We start from the raw sequence: 21,830 nt of genomic DNA, 5'->3' as shown, positions 1-21,830 counted from the left end.
TGAACCAAATGTGCCATCAAATGGTGAATGAGCAGCAAACAATTTGTGAAACAAGAAACAAGAATCAACAACTAATATACAATAGTTATAAACATTCTTGGGCCAAATACCGCATTTAATTATAAAAAAATATCATATGTTAAATTAGGCAGAGAAAAGAAGGTCTTGTATCTCCAAAGCAATGATTCACAATGGATTTGACACCAGGCTCAAAATATAGTTTAGCTAGACTTCTCAGAGGGATCATCCTTCATCATTTCCCTGTTCAATGAGAAATACTACTGCCATCTATTACACTATTATGCAGATACTTTTTTTTTAAGATTTTATTTATTTATCAGAGAGAGATAGGGGGAGAGAGCGAGCACAGGCAGACGGAATGGCAGGCAGAAGCAGAGGGAGAAGCAGGCTCCCTGCTGAGCAAGGAGCCTGATGTGGGACTCAATCCCAGGACGCTGGGATCATGACCTGAGCCAAAGGCAGCTGCTTAACCAACTGAGCCACCCAGGCGTCCCATCCAGATACTTTTTTGATCCCTTGAGAAATCAATACATTCCACACTACCCACATACTTTTTATTGTGTAGACTTTAGAAGCAGGAAAAATGCCTCAATTACCATTTTTATTGTCAACACATAACACAGTGCCTGTCACATAGCAAGCAATCAACAAACATTTGCTGAATGAATGCGCGAGTGCTTATTATGAGCCAGGCATTATGTTAGCAGCTAACAAAATTCTCTGAAATTCAGTAATTTTCAGAATTCTCTGTTGGCTGTTCTTGGTGTAATGAGAATGATTAATAGGAAAAGCTGAATAAGAGAAACACAGCTCAGTTGAAAGCGTAGCTTCCTAATAGTTACTAACAATGATGAAACAGAACCCCAGAAAATATATGAGATACTACTGTTCCTTCCAAAACTGATCCGGCTTACAAATCCTACACAAAATTTAATTAAATAAAAAAAATGAATAAAGACAAATGAGCCTCAGGTGAATTATGGACATAATTTTTATTTAAGCATGGGCTTTTTAGCTTGGCTCACCCTACAGGACAACCTTTCAGTTAGGTTAATAGAGAGTTCAGGGCTTACAGGGCCATTATAATGTTGCTGGTGTTGGTACAGCTTCATCAGAAGGTATGCTTATGACCCGCAGGAAAAACAATCCACGAAGAGAACACAATGAAAACATCCACTGTTTTACAAATCACTCTGTTACCACAGACACGAAATGGCAGTTACTGTTAGTAAATCAGCCACAGAACACTTTAAAAGAACCTTTAGACAAGGAGCTGGGAACTTTGTGGGAAATAGGGTTTTCATCCACAATTTTTAAGTAGAAAATATTTCAAGGTCAAGCATTTTTCTTATCCACAAAACAACGCTAAACCAACATACATTTTAAGGAGTAGATTAAAGGAGATACAATATCTTTACAACTATCTTCTTGAGTAGGTATTTCAACGAATTTTCTGCAGAATATAAGTAGCCGGAAATTCAGCAGCAAAATATTGCAACGTAACAAGTAAATACAGTGTCAATGTGTTATACTGTAGAAGAGAATACATAAAGGAACAAACGATGATAATTTAATCATAGAAAACATGATAAAGAGTTGAAATACAGTCCACTTAAATAGCTTTGTGACCAAGAATGTTAGATTCTGTACTAAACGCCATTTTAAACATAAAAATCTCTTAAATTTTTGTGCTTAAACTTTTTTTTTTCTGTTAAACTATCTCTTATTTTTAATACTGCCACTGTAACTGATATTACAACAGATCACAATTTTCACGGACACAGCAACATGAAGACATTTACTTATGAGAAAATAAGTCACTTATCATTAGTTCACAGTGTGGGAAAGTGGTGTACACTCGGTCATGAGAAGGGCTTTCAGTTAGTCACCAAGTCCTTCACAAGAATTTTCCTGATATCAGATGCTGTGCGCGATTTAAAAGAACAGGAAGCAACACATCACATGTCGGAAGGAAAAATAAATGTTTTGATTCTTCATGGGTATCGTCTAAGTGACCTTCGTCTTCTGTTGTAGAAGTGCCTGAGCCCATGTTGTCGTGAAAAATTCATCATGTAATTTTGTTTGCGAGTGCTGTTCAAATCGGAAAGGACAGAGGCAGAGCATATAAGTCCCACCATGGAAAGCACAATCTAGGCTATGTTCTAAGTTACCCTGCTATTTGTCTGAAAATTTTCATTGTTAATAGGTCATGCTGGTAGGGCTACCCCAGGACAGGATAATTAAAGGTTGACACCTGTATTCACTGCCTTTGGCTTTGAAGAAATCCCCTTCTTTTCATTAGTGAGCTCCAAATCGGGGTGGGGGAGGGAAGGTAACTTATCTTGATTCACAGTGAAAGTGGATTGAAATTGTTTTGGCTTTTTGAATTTTATTCGTGAACTTTTTCTGAACACTTGGACGGATTTCATTTGAGAGGAAGTGGGTGCTGTACCCATCACCTTATTTAGACACATCTTTAACAAGTAGGAAACATAACTTTAGCAAATTTTCTCATTCGAACTTAAAAAGCAAAAACCAAGTTGTTAGTTGAATCAGCTTGACCTTCCTATTTCATCAGACTCAGGTGCAAAATAAAGTAAGTTTTTCTCACGGCCGTCCACAAACAGTAAGCCTTTGGGGTCTAGAAACATAGTCTTATGAAAAAGACACTCCATTGGAAAAAAGATCGTAATATGCTAAGAAAGCATATAGATTGTATAATTGTGCATGTATTGTGTATATATTTCCTCCACATACATACATACGTACATACTGTACGTGAAGCTGATAAAAATACTGAAAATGGATTTTCAGAGTCTGTCAGAAACTGCACAATATTGGTAGAGAAAGCTATTAAAAGTTTTGGTATGGAAAATATACTTCACAAAGGATCATATCGACATCACTGAAAAGAATCTCTCTCCTTTCACACACTGGCTTGAGTGACAACATATCTCTATGTGGCATTAGAATGTGGTTTTGAAATGTGAACCTATCAATATTTTTCAAATTCACTGAGTCTCTTCAGTGCTTTCTGGACACAGAGTTTTTTCCTTCTTAATTTCATGGAAACATAAAATGCTTCTGGAGTGGGATGATGTCATGTGCTGTGATTCCACTGTGAAGGTCAATATGACATGAACTTGAGTCAGGATAAAGAGGAGGCAATGGGTGATTTTTGTACCGAGCAGCATATTCTGGGTTATTAATGATCAATATATTAGGCAAGGTGTCAAATGTTTTACCTAGTATATTATACTAGGTATTATATTTAAACACATTATACTAACATTTGTAATACACAAAAACCTTTAAAATTAGGGTTTTATAGTTTGAGCATTAGAAAATTTATAATAAAATGTATCCAAGGAAAATGACATAAAAAATAACATGATTCACATAAAGTGAATGTCATCAGATAAGCTTAATCAAAAAGCAATAGCATCTCTACTGAAAACCTGATAAAAAGACAGACTCACAGTGATATATTTTATAAAATAAAATGAAGTGCTAATAACATTCTACTCTGGTTTTCTATTTTATCAAAGTGCAAGAAACAGGACACGTCAGTTAGTTAAGCATCTGCCTTAGGCTCAGGTCATGATCCCAGGGTCGAGGGATGGAGCCCTGCATCTGGCTCCCTGCTCAGCGGGGAGCCTGCTTCTCCCTCCCTCAGTCTTCCCCCTACCCCAGGCTTGTGCTCTCTCTCTCTTTCTCTCTCTTGCTGTCTCTCTCAAACAAGTAAGTAAAATCTTTTAAAAGATGCTGGGAACTGGGGCGCCTGGATGGCTCAGTCGTTAGGCATCTGCCTTCCGTTCGGGGCATGATCCCAGAAGCCTGAGATCGAGGCCCGCATGGGGCTCCCTGCTCTGCAGGAAACCTGTTTCTCCCTCTGCCCCTCCCCCTGCTTGTGTTCCCTCTCTCGCTATGTCTCTATCAAATAAATAAATAAAATCTTTAAAAAAAAGTTGCTGGGAACTATAGAAAGGCAGCTATAAGATTTATCTTCATTTGCTTTACTCCCCATCCTTTCTTCCCTGATACGACAGTGTTACATATATCAAAAAAGTCACTGGTTTTAATCTCATAGTTGAAGATGAAATGAATTTATCCACTATTTACCATCAGCTGTAAGTACTAATTGCTGCCTAGGTACAAAAGAAGAGCAGTGACCTTTTAGTCTTGAACTAATTAGTCGTGAGGAATCAAGGGTTAGGAGAAAGAATCCGGTTACCTCTTTCATTACAAAATGCTGGTTCTGGCACTAGCCATCTTCCTCCCAGCATGGTAGGTCACTTTGTAGCCCTTTCCTGCGTTATTATAGTGGCCCCCTAAACTAGCCACCTCATTTTCTCTCCTTATGGAAAAAAACACTGCTGCAAAGAAACCATGAGATCCTGAGAATGTATCACCGAACACACAATGGTATGCACGTGTGTGCATGTCTTCCCACATCCATAGGGCGCATTTGGCACACCAGTCTCAGTGAACATTCCCTCAAATGCTGGCTTTACCTTGGTAACAAGCCACTCACAGTCCTTTTGTCCATGGACCCACATCTAAGCCAACTTAGCCAGATACTTCAAGTTCTCTAGGATTTCATCTTATTCTGTTTGTCAAGTCCTTTCTTCTACTACATTCCCATGCAGACCCCTTATTCAAACTCATCCGGAACCTTTTCCATCTGTCTCACTGGTCAACCCCTTACATCACTTCCTAAATTTCTACATTTTTTCCCCAAGAATCATCTTTTATGTATTACTCGCTGAAGGGATTTCCCCCCAACTTTCAACCCTCATAGTGCTCATCTTCTGCTTTGGCTGGAAATCAACTGTGTTCTTTTGGGGGAGTGGCCTGTCCCCCACTCCCCCCACCCCCACACCATAGAACTGAGCCTCCTGCCTCACCCGTGGGTGGTCAAGGCATGTCTGTTGAACTTTTGGTGACTTACTGATTGGACTCCTGTTGTAAATCATTACTCTTTAACTATAAAGAATAATTGCAAAGTTAAAGCAATGAAAATTATTCTGTTGAAAACACGTTTAAATATATAAGGTACTCAGAGAATTTAAAATGGTTAAAGTAGTTTACATAGAAAAAACTCGTAACACTCAAGGTATTTAGTTATCCCAATGCAACCTAAATTGACATGAAAGTGACCTCAGTACATGGGAACAAAGGAACATTCAATTTTTAACAAAAAGTGATATGTGTGTTTAATTGTTTTAAATCAACTTCTCTAATAGAATGATTGACTCATTATCCTCCATCATTATATATAAGAAAATAAATATTAACGGGTTATAGATCTTTAATACCTTGACAGTCCAGCATGGAAGCTTATGTCTCATTTAGGAGGCATTTTGATTCACTGGATACCTTTTAATTTTGAATATATTTAAATATCAGCAACGTATCTTTGGATCCCTGTGAATGCTGATGCACACATGTGTTTGCTATAGATGCCTCATGTTTCTCTAGTCACATTAAAAATGGCCACATTTTCAAAGCACTTTTGAAACTAACTAGTTCTTTCATATGTAAAATATAAGTATATCTGGAGTCTGTTAGGTCAGACTCTAAAGAAGCAGGTTTCTCCAGTTTAAAACGTTTTTAAAATCAAGCACGGTGGGAAATTATACCGAACTGCTGTCTGCCTCTTAGGCCATTTAATAAACTAATGTGGTCATTAAACAGGAATTGTGGCTTCTACAATGTCTAACTTACAGGACTGGGCAATCTTAAACAAGCTGAAATAGCTCATGTTTACTTATGTATTTATTTTTTTTTGTGGAGCCTGTTTTTGTCCCTGATACAATGTAGATATATAGTTACAGAAAACCTTATAACCAAACTAGTAACAGGTGTGATGGAATTAAGATTTGTTTTTCCAGCGCAGTTACAGGGGAAAGTAATTTTTTATTGTAAGTCCACTGCAGGTAGGTAATGTTTATCCCAAGGTATATCAACTACACTCCTTGACCTGTCAACTTGCTCTGGCTGTGCATAGAACTCAGTCCATTTTAAAATTCTCCTATTGTTAGTCCTTGAAAGAAGGGAGAATGAACACCAGTGGCATCTTGGAAATGCTAACTTAAATGTCCATTATCGCTGAGTGAGTTTAGGAACTTAGATGATATGGAAATATAAGATACTTCTTCTTTTCTGCATGGGAAATGCAGATATTCCAAGAATTTTCAAGAATGACTGTGCTCTTTTGAACTGTTGCTCACTAAAACCACTATCTTGGTCATTAATTATTTGGAAAAAATCCAGTTGATTTTGAATGGGTTCTAATGGAAATGGGAAAGATAGAGACTTGGTGGAAGTAATTTGAGCTCATAGAAGTGTAGGTATTTTTACTGATATGTAATTAATTTACTTATTACCAAAACATATGATGCAATAAATAACACCTCAGATGAATGCAGAAGTAAGAACTCAGGGGACTGTCATATCTTCCAAAGAAATATTGGTGAGGGTCAGATGAGGAGCTGCCGTTCAAACTAATCAATGAAACTCCCCTGCACAGAGGATGCTCAATACTTCATTTTCAAGACCATGCATTTTCAGGAAGTCTTCACAGAAATAAGTGTAGGCTCATGTTATCTCACAAATGTTGAAGATTTCATGTTTATTTTCTCTGCTCGGGGGAAAGAGAATATCTGGTAACGTGTGCTCAGGGAGTTGTAAGGACTAAATGGAAACTTTTAGCATAAAATGCGGATGATTAATAAATGAAAATCATTTTAACTTCTTTCCTAAGTCTAAAAGTATTTTCATTAGAGGACAAATGCAGCTATATATTAAGGAGGGCAAATCTTACCTAAGGATAGGATCTAGAACTCACAAATATTTTAAAGTCCACTACTTTCTGCCAATTCACTTATTTAGAATAGAATTAAAAAGTCAAGTGACCCTCGTGCATCTCCAGCACAATAGATCTTTTGAAAGACATTACATTTAATCAGAGCCCCTAGGTCTTTGGCACAGATTTCTAGTTTTAATTTCCTTTCACAACAAACTTATAAACTATGAGCACTTCAAAAGCACCGAATACAGTCAAATTTGTCACCCAATGAAGCAAGGCTGATTAGCGCTCTGTCTACGTTGTTTTGTCCAGTATTTGCATGTACATTAGAGAATTGCCACAAGGTTGCTGAACCCTGAGTTAACTTGATATAGGCTTCAAATGTCCCAGTGTATCTCAGTATCATATATAACTTTGTTTTCACACTATATCTTTTTAATTGCAAAGGTCTTCGACAACACTTCTGTTAACGTAGGTAACACTGATGAAACTATTAGTCTATGGTTACCCAGAATTAGTAAGAGGACTTACCTTACTCTAGTGGAAAACCAATGACAGCAAATAATGAAATATAACACAAGTTAAAAAATGCCTTTCAATGCATGCAGCACTGTGATTAGTCATAAAAGTCTGATCAGGTTTAGATGCAATATAGGATTTTTCATCTCTTTTGAAAATAAAAATTAAAGAAGTTAATTCTTATTCTTTGATACCTAATATATACATATATTTAACTTTTTAATGTAATGCAACATGCAATAGTTGCTCATAACCATATGTCAAGGTACATGTAGCTTAGTACTACATTTGGCATAAATGTTGCATATAAAGCATAAATATGAAAGTAGCAGTTAATTACTGACATTAATTTTACTATCTGTTTTTTTCAATTATTCACATTTTAGAAAATCCTTATTTCTGAATATATTAAGGAATGGGCTTTAAAAAAATGCAGAAGTCCTCTATGTCAGATAACACAGTCAAATTAATAAAGGATAAATATGCTTTGCAACAAATGTACTCTGCTCATTTCTAGAAATCATTTGTGCCAAAAATGACAGTATTTTGATAATGAATAGCATGAGGGGATGGTCATGATGGTACTGCTATTATTAAAATCTGATAGATGCGTTTAAGACCATAGTTAGCAACATACTGGTTTTCATTCCCAGTAAATGTGGTAAAAATTCAATTCTTAGTAAATCAATTCACAAAGGCTCTTTACTGAGCAATTTGCTTTCAAGGTACACATGCAAAAATTGGCCCACTTCATTATACAAATGACAGGTTGTGACTTAAACACGTACACAAAAAAAATGTGATGTGTGAATGAAATGCATAGTTGGGTGAGGGAGATTCTTAGGATAGAAGAATGAGTGCCCAACAGAAAAGATTAGAACCCCAAATTTTCTTTTATCCTAAGAAGAACCCCACCAGCATGGATCTTGTGAGGGGTCTGCCCAAGTGTGTTCACAAACATTTACTGAAAAATGTTCTATACTAGCAAGTGAATTCAGAGAAATTAGGTTTCTGACATGATTGTCAGTGACTGTATTAGACTACATTGTTCAGACTTTACAGAATAAGGTTTTTTGGTAAGCTAGTGAGGCTGGAAGAAACTCATCTGTCAATTCAATCCACCTGTTTTATGCCAGAATAGTGGGGCCCAATCGTCACAAAGTGCTTTTCGTGGGCAGGTTTTCTTGAAAAACATCACGAAAATGAAAAGATTTCACTCTCAAACAAGCATAAAGCATAAACTAACTTTGCTTGTTAAATGCTAAATGGTGCTTTTTATCTTCATGGTGTGGGGCCTGTCACTCCGTACATCCATATTTATGAAATACAAATCCTTGCATATGGAGCATGTTAGAATTAAACCGTTAGATTACACATTTATTATGTATGTTGTCAATTTCGGATGCATTCCTAAACCTCAAAATATATTCAAAAGTGCTGAATTTGTTCTCATCAAACTCTTTTCTCTTCTTTGTTAATTTGGGCAGTAGTGAGGTTAAACTCAAGATACCATGCGTGACCACAATTTTTCTTTCTAGGGATTTTTAGCATGTGTCCTTAGTGCACATGCACAGAAGCAAAACTATGGTACTAAAACTAGATTAAGGCCAGTCTGCACTCAGAAAAGAAAATATGTTCTAAAAATGTAATGGTTTTTCAACCATTAGTTGCAAAAACATATTAGCAGCCCCCTTTGTGGTAATCTGTTAGGGGAGGGCTTGTATCTCTTTTGATTTGTATCCCAGTCTCCTCTCCCGTCCACACTTGAGGAGTTAGCCATTCTAGTTTATGTAACTAAATGTTATCATATAAAAGCATAGTGAATTTGAGGATATTTTGAATTATTAGGGATATATGGGCGTATTCTATTTCTAGCAAAATTATAATTGGTAATATTTGTGAATCATCAAATGAACCTTGGATAGTTTCTTTGTGCCTCATTTGGTTGAAAGACACTCTGGAAAATTATTGTGTTTTACTTTTCTGAATTTTCTGGACCTTTCTTTTTTATTTTAAGCTCATCAAGTGAATAACTTGAAGTAATTATTCTATAGAGCTTCAATAGCATATTAATTAGTAAATGCCTTAAAAGTTTTGACTCTTCTGAAAAGAAGTACTTGAAAGGGTACAGTGGTATAGGGAGAAATGTTAAATCCCAAGACAAGAGCAAAATATCACAAAGATAGTTCTGAAAATATAATTTCTCTGTATTGGTATTTCTCTCCCCCCCCCCAAAAAAAGAAAGAAAACCAAGTGACTCCTTTAATTTTAACAAGTTTTAAAAATATCATTAAAGAGACAGTATTTGCTTCTAAAATTACATGTGTATTATATAAAAATAAAATTATATGGTGATATGTGTGAAGCTATAATTTTTATATTATTCACTGAAAGTATTCATGTGTGGCGATGCTCTTTCCTCACTCAAAATGTTTCAGTGTCCTGAAAGTCTGAGAGAATCGGGCAGAGTAAGAGCAGAAAGGTGCCTGGTAAGTGATAGATTCTTGAAAGTACTAAAAGTCTGGAGATGGATTGAAAGTGAAGTCTTTACAAATACAGATTATTTCTCCAGAAAAATACGGGAAACAATAGGTATGATTGATAGGATAGATTCCAGAGAACCTGAACTTGATTCTTCCAGTAATGTCATGATGCTGGCGGCTGCTTCTAAAAATTAATACCAACACCAGGTATTCTTGAACAGGGAACAAAGAACAGAGTTCTGCTTCAAAGCTGCAAAGGGGTTGTTTCATACCAGGGCAAGATATTTGCACAGCTGAGCCCACTTGCTCTTTAACTCTGTCTAAGGAAGGGTATGACGGTGATGATAAGCCTCTGAAATCTGAAACTGACAACTGAAATTGCTTGGCTGGGTGGCAGAAGAACTATCTACTCGCACCCATGCTATGCCTACCCCAGGGTGTATTAGCTGCCTTCTCTTGAGGACTGTCAGGTTTTGAAGTTTCCATAGGAGTTGGTAATGCTTTGTCAGGCACAGGAAGCCCCATTAATGTAAACTAACTTGGCAAGAGACTTGAAAGACAGAAAGTGTTTATTGACTCTAACTCCAATTCTCAACCAGTTTATTAGAATCACCCGAGGTGCTTTTATAAAAAGACTGATGCTCAGGTCCCACTGTGGATCAGTTTAAATCATCTTTGGGGATATTTCCTCCCCCAGGCTCCCAAGTGATTCTGGTGTTGGATCAGACTGAGAAGTGCTGCTCTGAAGGGCGAGTAGTTAGGGCAGAAAGGCTCTGGGGATGGTTTTTCGGTCTATTTGGACACATTTCTGGCCTTATCATATGTAGATATGTATTCATTTTAGAGCCCAGGTATTCTCCTGGAAGCATGTATTCTGAGGAAGTCAGTGTCTCAGTAAAACTCAGCCTCATAAAGATCCAAATGAGTGTGGACTTTTATTTTAAACTTCAACTTTGTCTTGTGGAGGCAGAGCCCAGCAAGTTGTCCAAAGCAGCAGAGCGCACAGTGGGGGCTTGTGTGGGGACCAAGTTGTTCTTGGATTTGGGGGTTGATATGGATGCCATGCAAGCAGGTGCCTCAGTGAAAACTAAGACGAGGGCTAACTCAAGACTGGAAAATTCAGCTCATGGCTATGATTGAAAGAAAACAAATCTGGTAGTTTGCCTACCAATCGATCATTTAAGTTTGCTTTCAAAATGACTGAAATCAGCCAAAGGACTGATTTCATTTTCGGTTTGGTAAACAGAATGAACATTTGAACCTATCTACCGAGAAGATTCGCCTCTCCTTGCCAACCACTTGGAGCCATCAGTCCGAACCCGTCGAGACATAAGCATTCCAGTTCTACAGGAACTAGATTGTTAGAGAAAAAGCAAGTCATCTCTCTGCAGAACAGTCAACCCGGCTAGGTGAGAGCGGTGCCAACTTTATCGTACAGGAGAAACCACAGGGGAACACCTTCCACATGCTCGGTGCGGGGGTTGGTCAGGGGGACTCTGAAACCACAAATTCCTTGCTCTGGTGGCGACTGTGGCATTTCACAGAAGAATGCCTTGGGCATCTGTGGCTCAGACAGGTGTTTGTAACTGGGCGCCTTAGCTAGAAATAGACCCCTTCTCTGTTCAGGATATCATGCCATTTTATAAGGCAACCCAGATGTGACAAGGACATTGTTTCCCATTTATCTCAGGACTTTTGTGTCACCCAATTTCACTAATGTGGTCGAATCTGCAGATACGTCTTTTGCTTATTGAAGTTTTCTAAGGCATATTAAATTATTTTGGGACTTTCCTACTTCAGGTTGACTCGAGCTACAAATAGCAGTTGTGGAAAGGGAGAAGACCAAAGTCTCCTGGGGGCTTCTTATCAGGAACGGTTGTTACTGAATTAAGAAGCATGCCATAGCAAAGGAATATCAAACCTTCCCGAAATGGACAAGGGAGCTATCTATCAGATACTCACAGGACAACTTCCACATGGTCCAAAGCCCATTGATCATGACCTGTTCCGTTGTGGCGAGGTTGCCACCAGCGCAATAAAACTCCTTTCATCCGTGCCTCCCTGGGTCACAGAAGGACAAAGAGGTTAGCTGCTAGAAGACAAACTTCTGGTATGCCATTTCCAGACCTCGAAGATAATAGGCCCGTCTAACTCAACATGACTGAGCGTATGAATTCGGATTCACTTAGTTCACGGTACCCTTTTGAGCAGTGTTAAATTTCATTGGTGACTCAGGGATCTGGAATCTGTTTCCCTCTCCCTCCCAGCTTCCCCTCACTCCAGGAGCAGCTGGAAGAGCATCGAATTTGGTCCATGTCCGGGCCATGCCTTCTGCATGAGAGGTGCTGAGCTAGAACTGGGGGTGCGGTGCTCAACCAAAGGGACCCCATTGCCTAGCCTCAGAAAACCTGCAGAAGAGTGCACCAGAAAATTAAAAACGTTCTTCTCTAAAAGACTAGAAATCCCCGTCAGAGAAAGGGAAATCAGCAAAAAGCGCCCCTGCATTTTCTTGTTAGGTTCTCTTCCCTCGTGAGCCCGCACCCCCACCCCGCGCCTCACAGGGAGCAGCGACACAACTCTGGAGATCTGGGTTCGTCAGGGTTCTGCCGCCACCTGCTTGGGTGGGGTCGGCACAGTAACCTCAAGCTCCGAGCTCCATCTCACGGATTTCTGGTGATCGGGCCACTTACAGGGGCACGTTGTAGGACACCCTCTGCGCCTGCGTGAAGTCCTTGGGCTGGTGCTGCGCGATGACGTGCCACGTGATGCCGTTGTTGACGCTGTACTGTAGCAGCACCGCCTTGTCCACGGCGTGTGGGCCGCTCACGTCGCTGTTGCAGCTGTCTGTCTGGGACGTGCTCCCAATTTGCAGAACAAACATGATTTTGCTGCAAATACAGGGAAATGCATGTCAGACAGTAGTAGATGAGTTCTAGTTTTTTTTTTTTTTTAAACCTTTCCTGATCCTAAAGTCCATCACTTCTGAGCTGAAAGAGTAGAAATGGAAGCATCCCGTTTTAGGAGTAAGGCATGTAAATAAACTAATGTATTTATATTAATCTTTACTTCCTACCTATGAGAAATAATCTCAGAAGGTGGGCTTTCTACACCAAGAGAACAATTTTGACTTCTATTCTCTGGAAGGTAAAATGGGCCAAATAGGCATGAGGAGATAGAGAGGACTAGGAACAAAACCACAATATTTATGCTACATACTTTTTTTTTTAAACCAAACAGCTCCAAGCTGAACAGCATCTGCACAAGGATAAATCATTAGGTCTATTTTAGGAGAGGCTGTCTGGAGATCAGAAAAGAGGGAAAGCTGAGTTGGATATGCAGGCTCTGGACCGTACCTGTGATTCTGTTTGAAGTGTCTTTTTGCTCTTTACAGGCATTCTTGCCCTCAGAAGACACAGTTTTTAAACACAGGGAATCTATTCTAATAAGAGTCCTAGTGATTAATAGAGTGGTGCCATTTACAGGAGCTGGTGACATAAGGCAGCAAACTTAACACTTGTAAATTCATAAAAACAAACTTGCTTGCACAACACGGTGTGCAATTATTTGTTAAGCAGCTACTTGTTGCTGTATATGGGGTCAAGGGAAACATCAGGCTGTCCGCAGATTAAGTCCATCTTTCTGGCGGGAAAACATGGGATGGGTGACTGTAACTTCTGGCACCTCTGTGGTTACCACAAAGGACTTAATTGTATTTTCATTGTTTATCACACCGAAAGACACTAAACTTGCCTTTCTGCTTCTGAAAATACATCACGAATGTTTTCCAAAGTCAAAAGCCTTGAGTAAATTATGTGTACATTTTTATTAACCAAGCATCTGATTCTCAATGTCCTCGTAGCTCTGGAACACCTTGCAGTAGTCAGGGAATACTCTAGCCAGCACTTTGCAGTCTTCATGGACCCTTGGAATCTTTTTTCTGAATTATACAGACAGAAAGTCATGTTTGCATGGATAAGGTGGCAGAGCTGGGAAGGAGCAGGTGGGGAAGGGAATCCAACCTTCCTGGGGTCCTTTTGTCTCTGACACTTCCCAAGTCGATTTGCACAGTCCCCATCCACTCTGCTTTCCATTAATAAGCAGTTCCGAGAACATTTTGAAAGTTCCCATCTATCCTCCATTTCTGTTTATTGTAACCATGTATGCTAAATATAGTTATATGTTTGCCTGATTATAAATCTACTCCATAGATACATTTGTATTTACATACTTGTAATTAGTCAACATGAAATTATCTATAGAGTGATCTACAGCCCATTTAACATTTTTTTGTTATTTTTTTTAACTTTACTGAGATCTGATTGACATAAAACATTGTATAGGCTTAAGGTATACAGCACATTGATTTGATCCACATCAGTTTTTATTTTTGGCCACTTCTCCTGGCTTATGCCTATGTCACCACCACTCAGCCAGAATACGTGAAGAAAAACAAGGTAGTTCTACAATAAATTGAAGCAAAGCATAACTCTGAGTGGGGAAAACATTGCTTTCTCCTACCAAATTCAAGTGACATTTAGGTCTCCCACTGCTTTGTGACACCCATGCTGTGAAGTTCATGGTTATATTTGACAGAGAGCAGAAAGTGACCAGTCTTGTGGCCAGTTCTGGGTCTGAACTACAACACAGGAGTTTGGTTACCTTGCTCGGGTGAGATCCAGAGGCTTGGTGGCTGCCTGTCGTATCTGACAGCCATTAAAATAGAGTGAGTCTCCATGGGCGTAGGGTGCCAGCTGCCCACAGCCACTTCCTATCACGCCACCTTGGATGGTCTCCCAGTTTGCTTCAGTGACTCTTGCTGACTCGAAATTATCTTTGATATAGCTGGGAAGATCATGACTGAAAACAGAGCAATCATCACCTAGAGGGAAGGGAATAATTGCAAAAGTTAGCTAAAAGAAGTGGCATCATTAAAGACGATTTTTGGCTTAATCCATTATTGTTACTATAAGAGCAACAACATACTAGGCAGATACAGACTCCCAGAAATAAATGTTTTCTTTGTATTGGAGCAATTATTGGCTTATGTTCTTTTTTAAAATTTATTTTTATTTCTTATTTATTTTTAAAGACTTTATTTATTTGACACAGAGAGATCACAAGTAGGCAGAGAGGCAGGCAGAGAGAAAGAAGGGGGGGAAGCAGGCTCCCTGCTCAGCAGAGAGCCCAACGCAGGACTCAGTCCCAGGACCCTGAGATCACGACCTGAGCCGAAGGCAGGCTTAACCCACTGAGCGACCCAGGCACCCCTGGCTTATGTTCTTGAAAAAAATCCCACTTTCTCTGAGTGAATGTGTGCTACACTGTGTAGGGGCTAATGTACTTACTGCTCACATGAATCGACTATATAAATACCCAGCATCGGGCCTACAAGTTTACCAATGATGGGTCTTGCAGGAGAGCTCTCACCCTGGCATGAGAAGCCAACCTAATTTCTTTCTCCCCAGCATGCCTTTGCAGCAGGAAATAGGATAAGTCATGTTCTTGTTCTTCCAGCTCTATACTTGAGTCTTGAGAGCAGAGTCTGCATTTTATTCATTGCTGGGTTCTAGCACCTAACACAATACTTAGCACATGTAAGATATGCAATAACAAGATGATATAAATAAATGAGTGGTGAATAGGCTGGAAGGATGAGAGCACTGAGCTGAAATATTGGCATTTAAGAGAGAACATTAGCAAATGTGTATGTGTTTGCATTCGCCCTTGATTTGAACAGCACAACTTCCCTAAACATCTATAATAGTTCTATATCAAAAGGTCATGGCTCTAGCTCTGTGGATCAGGGGAGAGGGCAAATTCCAGACATCTGGGACTCCTTGTGAGACATATGATTTGTTCATGTGTCTAAAGTTCAAGGTGTCCAGCTAATACATGGACAGATACAGGTGGTCTCAGTGGTAATGAGACCAGAGGAAAGAGATCATGGCTAAGTAATTTCTGACATGAGAGGTGTGCAGTCGTGTACATTAATCATACTCATTTCATTTGGAGGCCAGGAAATAGCATCAACAAACAAATCTAACTATATTCTACTCCAGAAGTCAAATCTGTGGATTTTTCCATTGTAAAAACTTACTATTAGGGAAGTTGTATAATTTTGCTCCTCTTTGGATTAATCTCCCAGTTATGGGAGACAGCAAAGTTGACTGGAAAGAACTGAGTAATGGTCATCTTTCTGACACTGACTAGCTGTGTCATCTTGGGCAAGTCACTTAAGTTCCCTGAGTCTCAGTTTCTTTACCCATGAAGTGGGAATAATTATATTAACCACAGCTAACTTATGGGGATATCATAAGTCGTAAATGACTGCTGAATAAATAGGGGGACACTGTGTAAGTAGTAAAGTACAAGGCAATCTAAGAATTCATTCAAAAAGGATTCACTGAGCATTGCTATATGCCAAGTATTAGGCACGGAGGATATTATGGTGATTCTGTAGACTCTGTAACAACAGAAACCTGTTGGAAACCCTGCATCAGAGGAAAGCAGACTGCAGGCCTTCTCTCAGGCAAAGGAAACAGTTTCCTATGATGTTAGGGGTTGAGTAGATAATCAGTCCCAAATCATATACTTGGCTTCTAGAAGCCCAAGCAGTAAAAAGTTTTTTTTTTTTCTTCTTCTTTTTGTGTGTGTGTGTGTGTGTGTGTGTGTGTGTATGTGTGTTTGTTTGTGTGTGTGTGTGAGAGAGAGAGAGAGAGAGAAAGAGAGAAAGCAACCTAGAAAACAGAATATATTGAATCATCAGCTACATCTTGGGAGGATGGGGCAGCTGCTACTGGAGAGACTGAGAAAGAAGGAATACCGGCAAAGTATCCAGGGATGGGCAGCCAGGACAGGAAGGAAAGAGGCCCAGAAGTGAAAATAAAGTGTTGGGGGTAGTGGTTGAGGCAGGGAGTTATATAGAGAATGGGGAATGTGAAGTGCTATAGATTTTATATTATTTTTAAAAGATTTTATATTATTTTTAAAAGATTTTATTTATCTATTTAGAGAGTGCATGAGCAGGGGGAGGGGCAGAGAGAGAGGGAGAGAGGATCTTAAATGGGCTCTACGTGCAGCGTGGAGCCTGACATGGGGCTCCATCTCACGACCCTGAATCATGACCTGAGCCGAAATCAAGAGTCGACCATCTAACTGATTGAGCCACCCAGGCAGGTGCTCAGAATTCTGCATTTAAAAAATACTTTAAGGAACACGGCAGAAAATTATCCTTGACACTTCATTCCAAAGATAAAGAATGCTGTGATCAAACGGTGTGTCATCCACCCCAAATCCCTCAGGGCTGGAGTTTTTCTTTGTGGCCTTTTGCTTTTTTAAATTTTTAAAAAAAGATTTTATTTATTTATTTGACAGAGAGAGCACAAGCAGGTGGAGTGGCAGGCTCTCTGCTGAGCAGGGAGCCCGATGCTGGACTTGATCCCAGGACCCTGGGACCATGATCTGAGCTCCCCCAGGTGCCCCGCCCCTCCTGATGGTCTTTGTATATGTGTTGATGTGAGGAGAGCCTCATGGTCTTTTGTATTAAAAGTGACAGCCTGGGATTCAAACCTTGGAAACTTTCATCACAGATGCAGATGGCGCCCGTGGTGCAGTATCCGTGCCCACTGCAGAGCCTGGGGCAAGCCTCTCCGATGTACACGTGGTCGATCGCCCAGCTTTGCTTCTCCGTTTCTTCCCCCTTCTGGATCCAGCGGAACTGTGTTGCACTAGAAGTCCAGAGAGAGCAGGAGGGTTCAATAGCCTGTTATTTCCTGTGGCTGTGTCCCTCCTCCAGCCCTGGAATGGGGGCTATTTCTGAGAAAAGGATGCCCCCAAGCTTCTCCTTGAAGCACCCAAGTCAATGGGAGTGAACATGTACCCCCTCAGACTCTGGGGATATCTCTCAAAATGCCATTTTGGAAGCTTGTACCTTCCCTGAGGGTTTGATGTGAATTTCCTATTCTATTCCATAATCAATTTGTGTCCCTTTTTCTTATTGAGGTATATCATTTTCCAAATTTTTGAGTAAAGTGAATGCTGCTCTAGGAAGATCGCACTCTATCATGTTTAGCCTGTGGCTTCGTGTAATCAAACCAGCCCTGCATACCCCAGAGGGTATCTGTATATGGGATGAGGAGTGCAGCTTTTGGGAATCACAGAACACTTGAGCAGATACGGTGCTAACTCCAGGTCTTTGAGTGTCTGTGATTTGGGGCCTGTGATTGAGCTTGGCTTGTGCTGTGGTATTTTATCCAAAGCAAATCTGAGATCTGTAGCATTTACAGACAAGATCCTATGTCTTCCTATTTCTTCTTGGGACATGCCATTGCCATATGGGGACATGGGTTGGTGAAAGGAGGGAGAGGGTACCGCAGCTGTGATGGAAGGTCACTGCAGCAGCTCTGTAGAGATTGCCAGATAATCCCACCAAGTTTACCTTCGTATGCAATTTACCTGGAGGAGACATGGTCAGGCAGCTGAATGGTGATTCTTTTCCAGCTCGAGCTGTTGACAGAATTGTAGATGGTGGCTTCATGGAACTGGAAGGGGGAGCAGCCGATGCTGTTTGAAGAGGAAGGAAGGCACTGGGTCTGAACGAGCTGCCAGGAATCCGACCTGTGGAAACCAGAGAAGTTATGGTAGACAATTCTCAAGAGGAAATAGATGACTTGACTAATGTCAAAGTAACCCTTTGGGGTTGGGTTAAATTGAGGTATTTTTATGTAAGTTTTCTATTTCCTGTATATATTTATAAACACAATGAAAAGTAAAACTGAAAATAATTTCAAACAAGATATAACTCTTTACAAGCACAGGAATATATTCACAGATAATAGAATAAAATAATAGCATGCCCGCTACTGCATTCAAATGGCTTCCTCCCACTGGTATTATTACCAGAAATATACCTGCAGTTGATTGACAAAACTCTCTGTTTACCCAAACTTAACTCTCCATAATTCATTTTCAAAAGTGGTGGTGGGAGACAGGGCTCTCAACATCCCAATAAAGTAACTGCACTGGGTCAGACTTTTACTAGGCTTCAAGACATGTGACTCTGGCTGCAGCATATTTAGATCTTGTATTGATTTTAATTCTCATTAAGGTTGGTTGAAAATGAGCAACATGAATAAAAGAGAAATCTACTTTGAGGACAAACGTAGTCTCTTACTTAGTTTAAAAGACAAAAAAAATTTGTTGGCTTGCAGCCAGTCTAGTAGGAAAATGAGTTTTCTGAGTTTGAAGGAAATTTCTGAAAATAAGACATTCATGTAAGTTTTATATAAGGGAAATGAATACATGTGAAATAAACATAAACTGTACTTTTAATATAAAAGGTTGTTCCCCTGGAGTTGCTTTAAAAATAGACATCCATCTGAAGTTGTATTCAAGTTTGGAAGAACATAAAAATTTATTCCAGAATGATTTCACAAACCTTGCATCCTTAGTGTACTCCAACATTACGGAATGAAGGTCACCACAGGAAGTAGCTTCGCAACCTACCACAATCTAAAACAAACATAAATGAAAAGTGTGTACGGGGAAGATTAAATACCTGTCACTAATTAATTAAATCCCTCTCTCTAAATTATGCCTCTAATGGGAAATCAACAAATATTCGGAGCAGCTTTTACAGAGCAACCTGCCAGAATACCAATATTACCTTTTTTTTTTTTTGAGTTCCGTTAAAAATATGCAACTTTGTGTGAAGATGAGAATCAAGGTTTAAAAAAAGCACTAATTCTCGGGGCGCCTGGGTGGCTCAGTCATTAAGCATCTGCTTTCAGCTCAGGTCATGATCCCAGGGTTCTGGGATTGAGTCCCTCATCAGGCTCCCTGCTCAGCAGGGAATACTGCTTCTCCCTCTCCCACTCCTCTTGCTTGTGTTCCCTCTCTCACTGTGTCTCTCTCTGTCAAATAAATAAATCTTTTTTAAAAAAAAGTATTTATTCTAATCAAGAGCTGGTTGTTTTAAATGATGAGATTGATAAGCCTTTAGTTAGACTCCTCAAGAAAAAGAGAGAGGATGTAAATAAATAAAATCAGAAATCAAAGAGAAGAAATAACAACTGACATCACAGAAATACCAGGGTTATAAAAGAATATTATGAAAAATTATATTCTGACAAATCGGACAACATGGAAGAAATGGATAAATTCCTAAAAATATATACTCTTCCAAAAACGAATCAGGAAGAAAGAGAAAATGTCAACAGACTGATTATAAGTAACAAAACTGAGGCAATAATGAAAAACTCTCCCAACAAACAAAAGCCCTCTCAGATGGCTTCATAGATGAATTCTACCAAATACTCAAAGAAGACTTAATATCTGTTCTTCTCAAACTATTCCAAAAAATAAAAGAGGAAGGAAAATTTCCAAATTTATTCTACGAGGCCAGCGTTAACATGATACCCAAACCAGACAGAGACACTACAGAAAAAGAAAACTACAAGCCAATATTCTTAAAAAAAATTATAAAAATTATTTATTTATGAGAGAGAAAGAGCACAAGCATATGTGAGTGGGGGGAGGGGCAGAGGGAGTGAATCCTCAAGCGGACTCCCTGCTAAATACAGAGCCCAATCCCACCACCTCTAAGATCACAACCTGAGCCAAAACCAAGATTGGAAACTTAACTGACTGAGATACCAAGCATCCCAGTCAATAAACTCTTTTTTTTTTTTTTTTTTTTTTTTAAAGATTTTGTTTAACCGAGAGAGAGAGAGATCACAAGTAGGCAGGGAGGCAGGCAGAGGGGGGGGGGGAAGCATGCTCTCTGCTAAGCAGAGACCCCGATGTGGGGCTCGATCCCAGGACCCTGAGACCATGACCCAAGCTGAAGGCAAAGGCTTAACCCACTGAGCCACCCAGGAGCCCCCTCTTTTTTTTTTTAATTTTTAAAGGTTTTATTTTTAAGTAATTTCTATAGCCAGCGTGGGCTTGAACTTAAAACTGAGATTAAAAGTTGAACGCTGGGGCTCCTGGGTGGCTCAGTGGTTAAGTTTCCGCCTTCAGCTCAGGTCATGATCTCAGGGTCCTGAGATCAAGCCCCACATCAGGCTCTCTGCTCAGCGGGGAGCCTGCTTCTCTCTGTCTCTCTGCCTGCCTCTCTGCCTACTTGTGATCCCTGTCAAATAAATAAATAAAATCTTAAAAAAAAAAAAGTCACATGCTTCTGAGCCAGCAATGATGAATGTAAATGCAGAAATCCTCAACAAAAATTAGCAAATTGAATTCAACAATACACTAAAAGAATTATTCACTATAATTAAGTGGAATTTATTCCAGAAATGCAGGCATAATTTAATATTTGCAGATCAATGTGATATGTAACTTTAACAAGAGAAAGCATAAAAACTATAGGATCATCTCAATAGGTGCAGAAAAAGCACTGAACAAAATTCAACATCCCTTCATGATAAAAACTCCCAACAAAGTGGGTTTAGAGGGAACATGCTTCAACTTAACAAGGCTATATATGAAAAATCCACAGCTAACATCATACTTAGTTGCGGAAAATCTGAGAGCTTTTTGTCTAAGATCAGGAACAAGATAAGCATTTCCTCTCTCACTGCTTTTATTCAACATAGTATTGGAAATTCTAGCTGCAGCAATCAGACAAGAAAAAGAAATAAAAGGTATCCAAATTGGAAAGGAAAAGTGAACCTGTCACCATTTGCAGATGACATGATACTATCTATAGAAAACCCTAAAGACTCCACCGAAAAACTGTTAAAACTGAAAAATGAATCAGTAAAGTTGCTGGGTACAATATTAATATACAGAAATATGTTGTATTTCTATACGATAATAACAAAGTAGGATAAAGAGAAATGAAGAAAACAATCCCATTTACAATTACACAAAAAAAAGTACCTAGAAGGAATTTAATCAAGGAGGTGAAATACTTATACTTTGAAAACTATAAGATCTTGATGAAAGAAATTGAAGATGATGAAAACAAATGAGAAAACATACCATGCTCATGGATT

The 21,830-nt window shown here is 39.3% G+C and overlaps 1 protein-coding gene across 3 annotated transcripts in view; it reads right to left on the bottom strand.

Annotated features, from left to right (window-relative positions):
- Positions 1–994: 994 nt before the first annotated feature.
- The window catches only part of RELN (reelin), a 501,731-nt gene continuing 480,895 nt past the window's right edge, over positions 995–21,830 (bottom strand). The window contains exons 58-66 of one of the 3 annotated variants that reach the window (XM_059170889.1): positions 19,271–19,344; positions 18,289–18,450; positions 17,404–17,561; positions 14,494–14,713; positions 12,525–12,722; positions 11,797–11,895; positions 11,104–11,187; positions 7,364–7,499; positions 2,027–2,112 (exon numbers count right to left, since the gene is read on the bottom strand). In XM_059170889.1, the coding sequence (XP_059026872.1) occupies positions 7,370–7,499; positions 11,104–11,187; positions 11,797–11,895; positions 12,525–12,722; positions 14,494–14,713; positions 17,404–17,561; positions 18,289–18,450; positions 19,271–19,344 (1,125 nt within the window). In that variant the 3' untranslated portion in view covers positions 2,027–2,112; positions 7,364–7,369. Of the gene's footprint in view, positions 2,113–7,363; positions 7,500–11,103; positions 11,188–11,796; positions 11,896–12,524; positions 12,723–14,493; positions 14,714–17,403; positions 17,562–18,288; positions 18,451–19,270; positions 19,345–21,830 lie in introns of all 3 variants that reach the window. The other 2 variants (XM_059170890.1, XM_059170891.1) reach the window with 2 other exon arrangements.

This window comes from Mustela lutreola, chromosome 4, assembly GCF_030435805.1.
Source record: "Mustela lutreola isolate mMusLut2 chromosome 4, mMusLut2.pri, whole genome shotgun sequence".
Classification (NCBI taxonomy): Eukaryota; Metazoa; Chordata; class Mammalia; order Carnivora; family Mustelidae; genus Mustela; species Mustela lutreola.
This window is presented reverse-complemented; position numbering and strand designations above follow the sequence as displayed.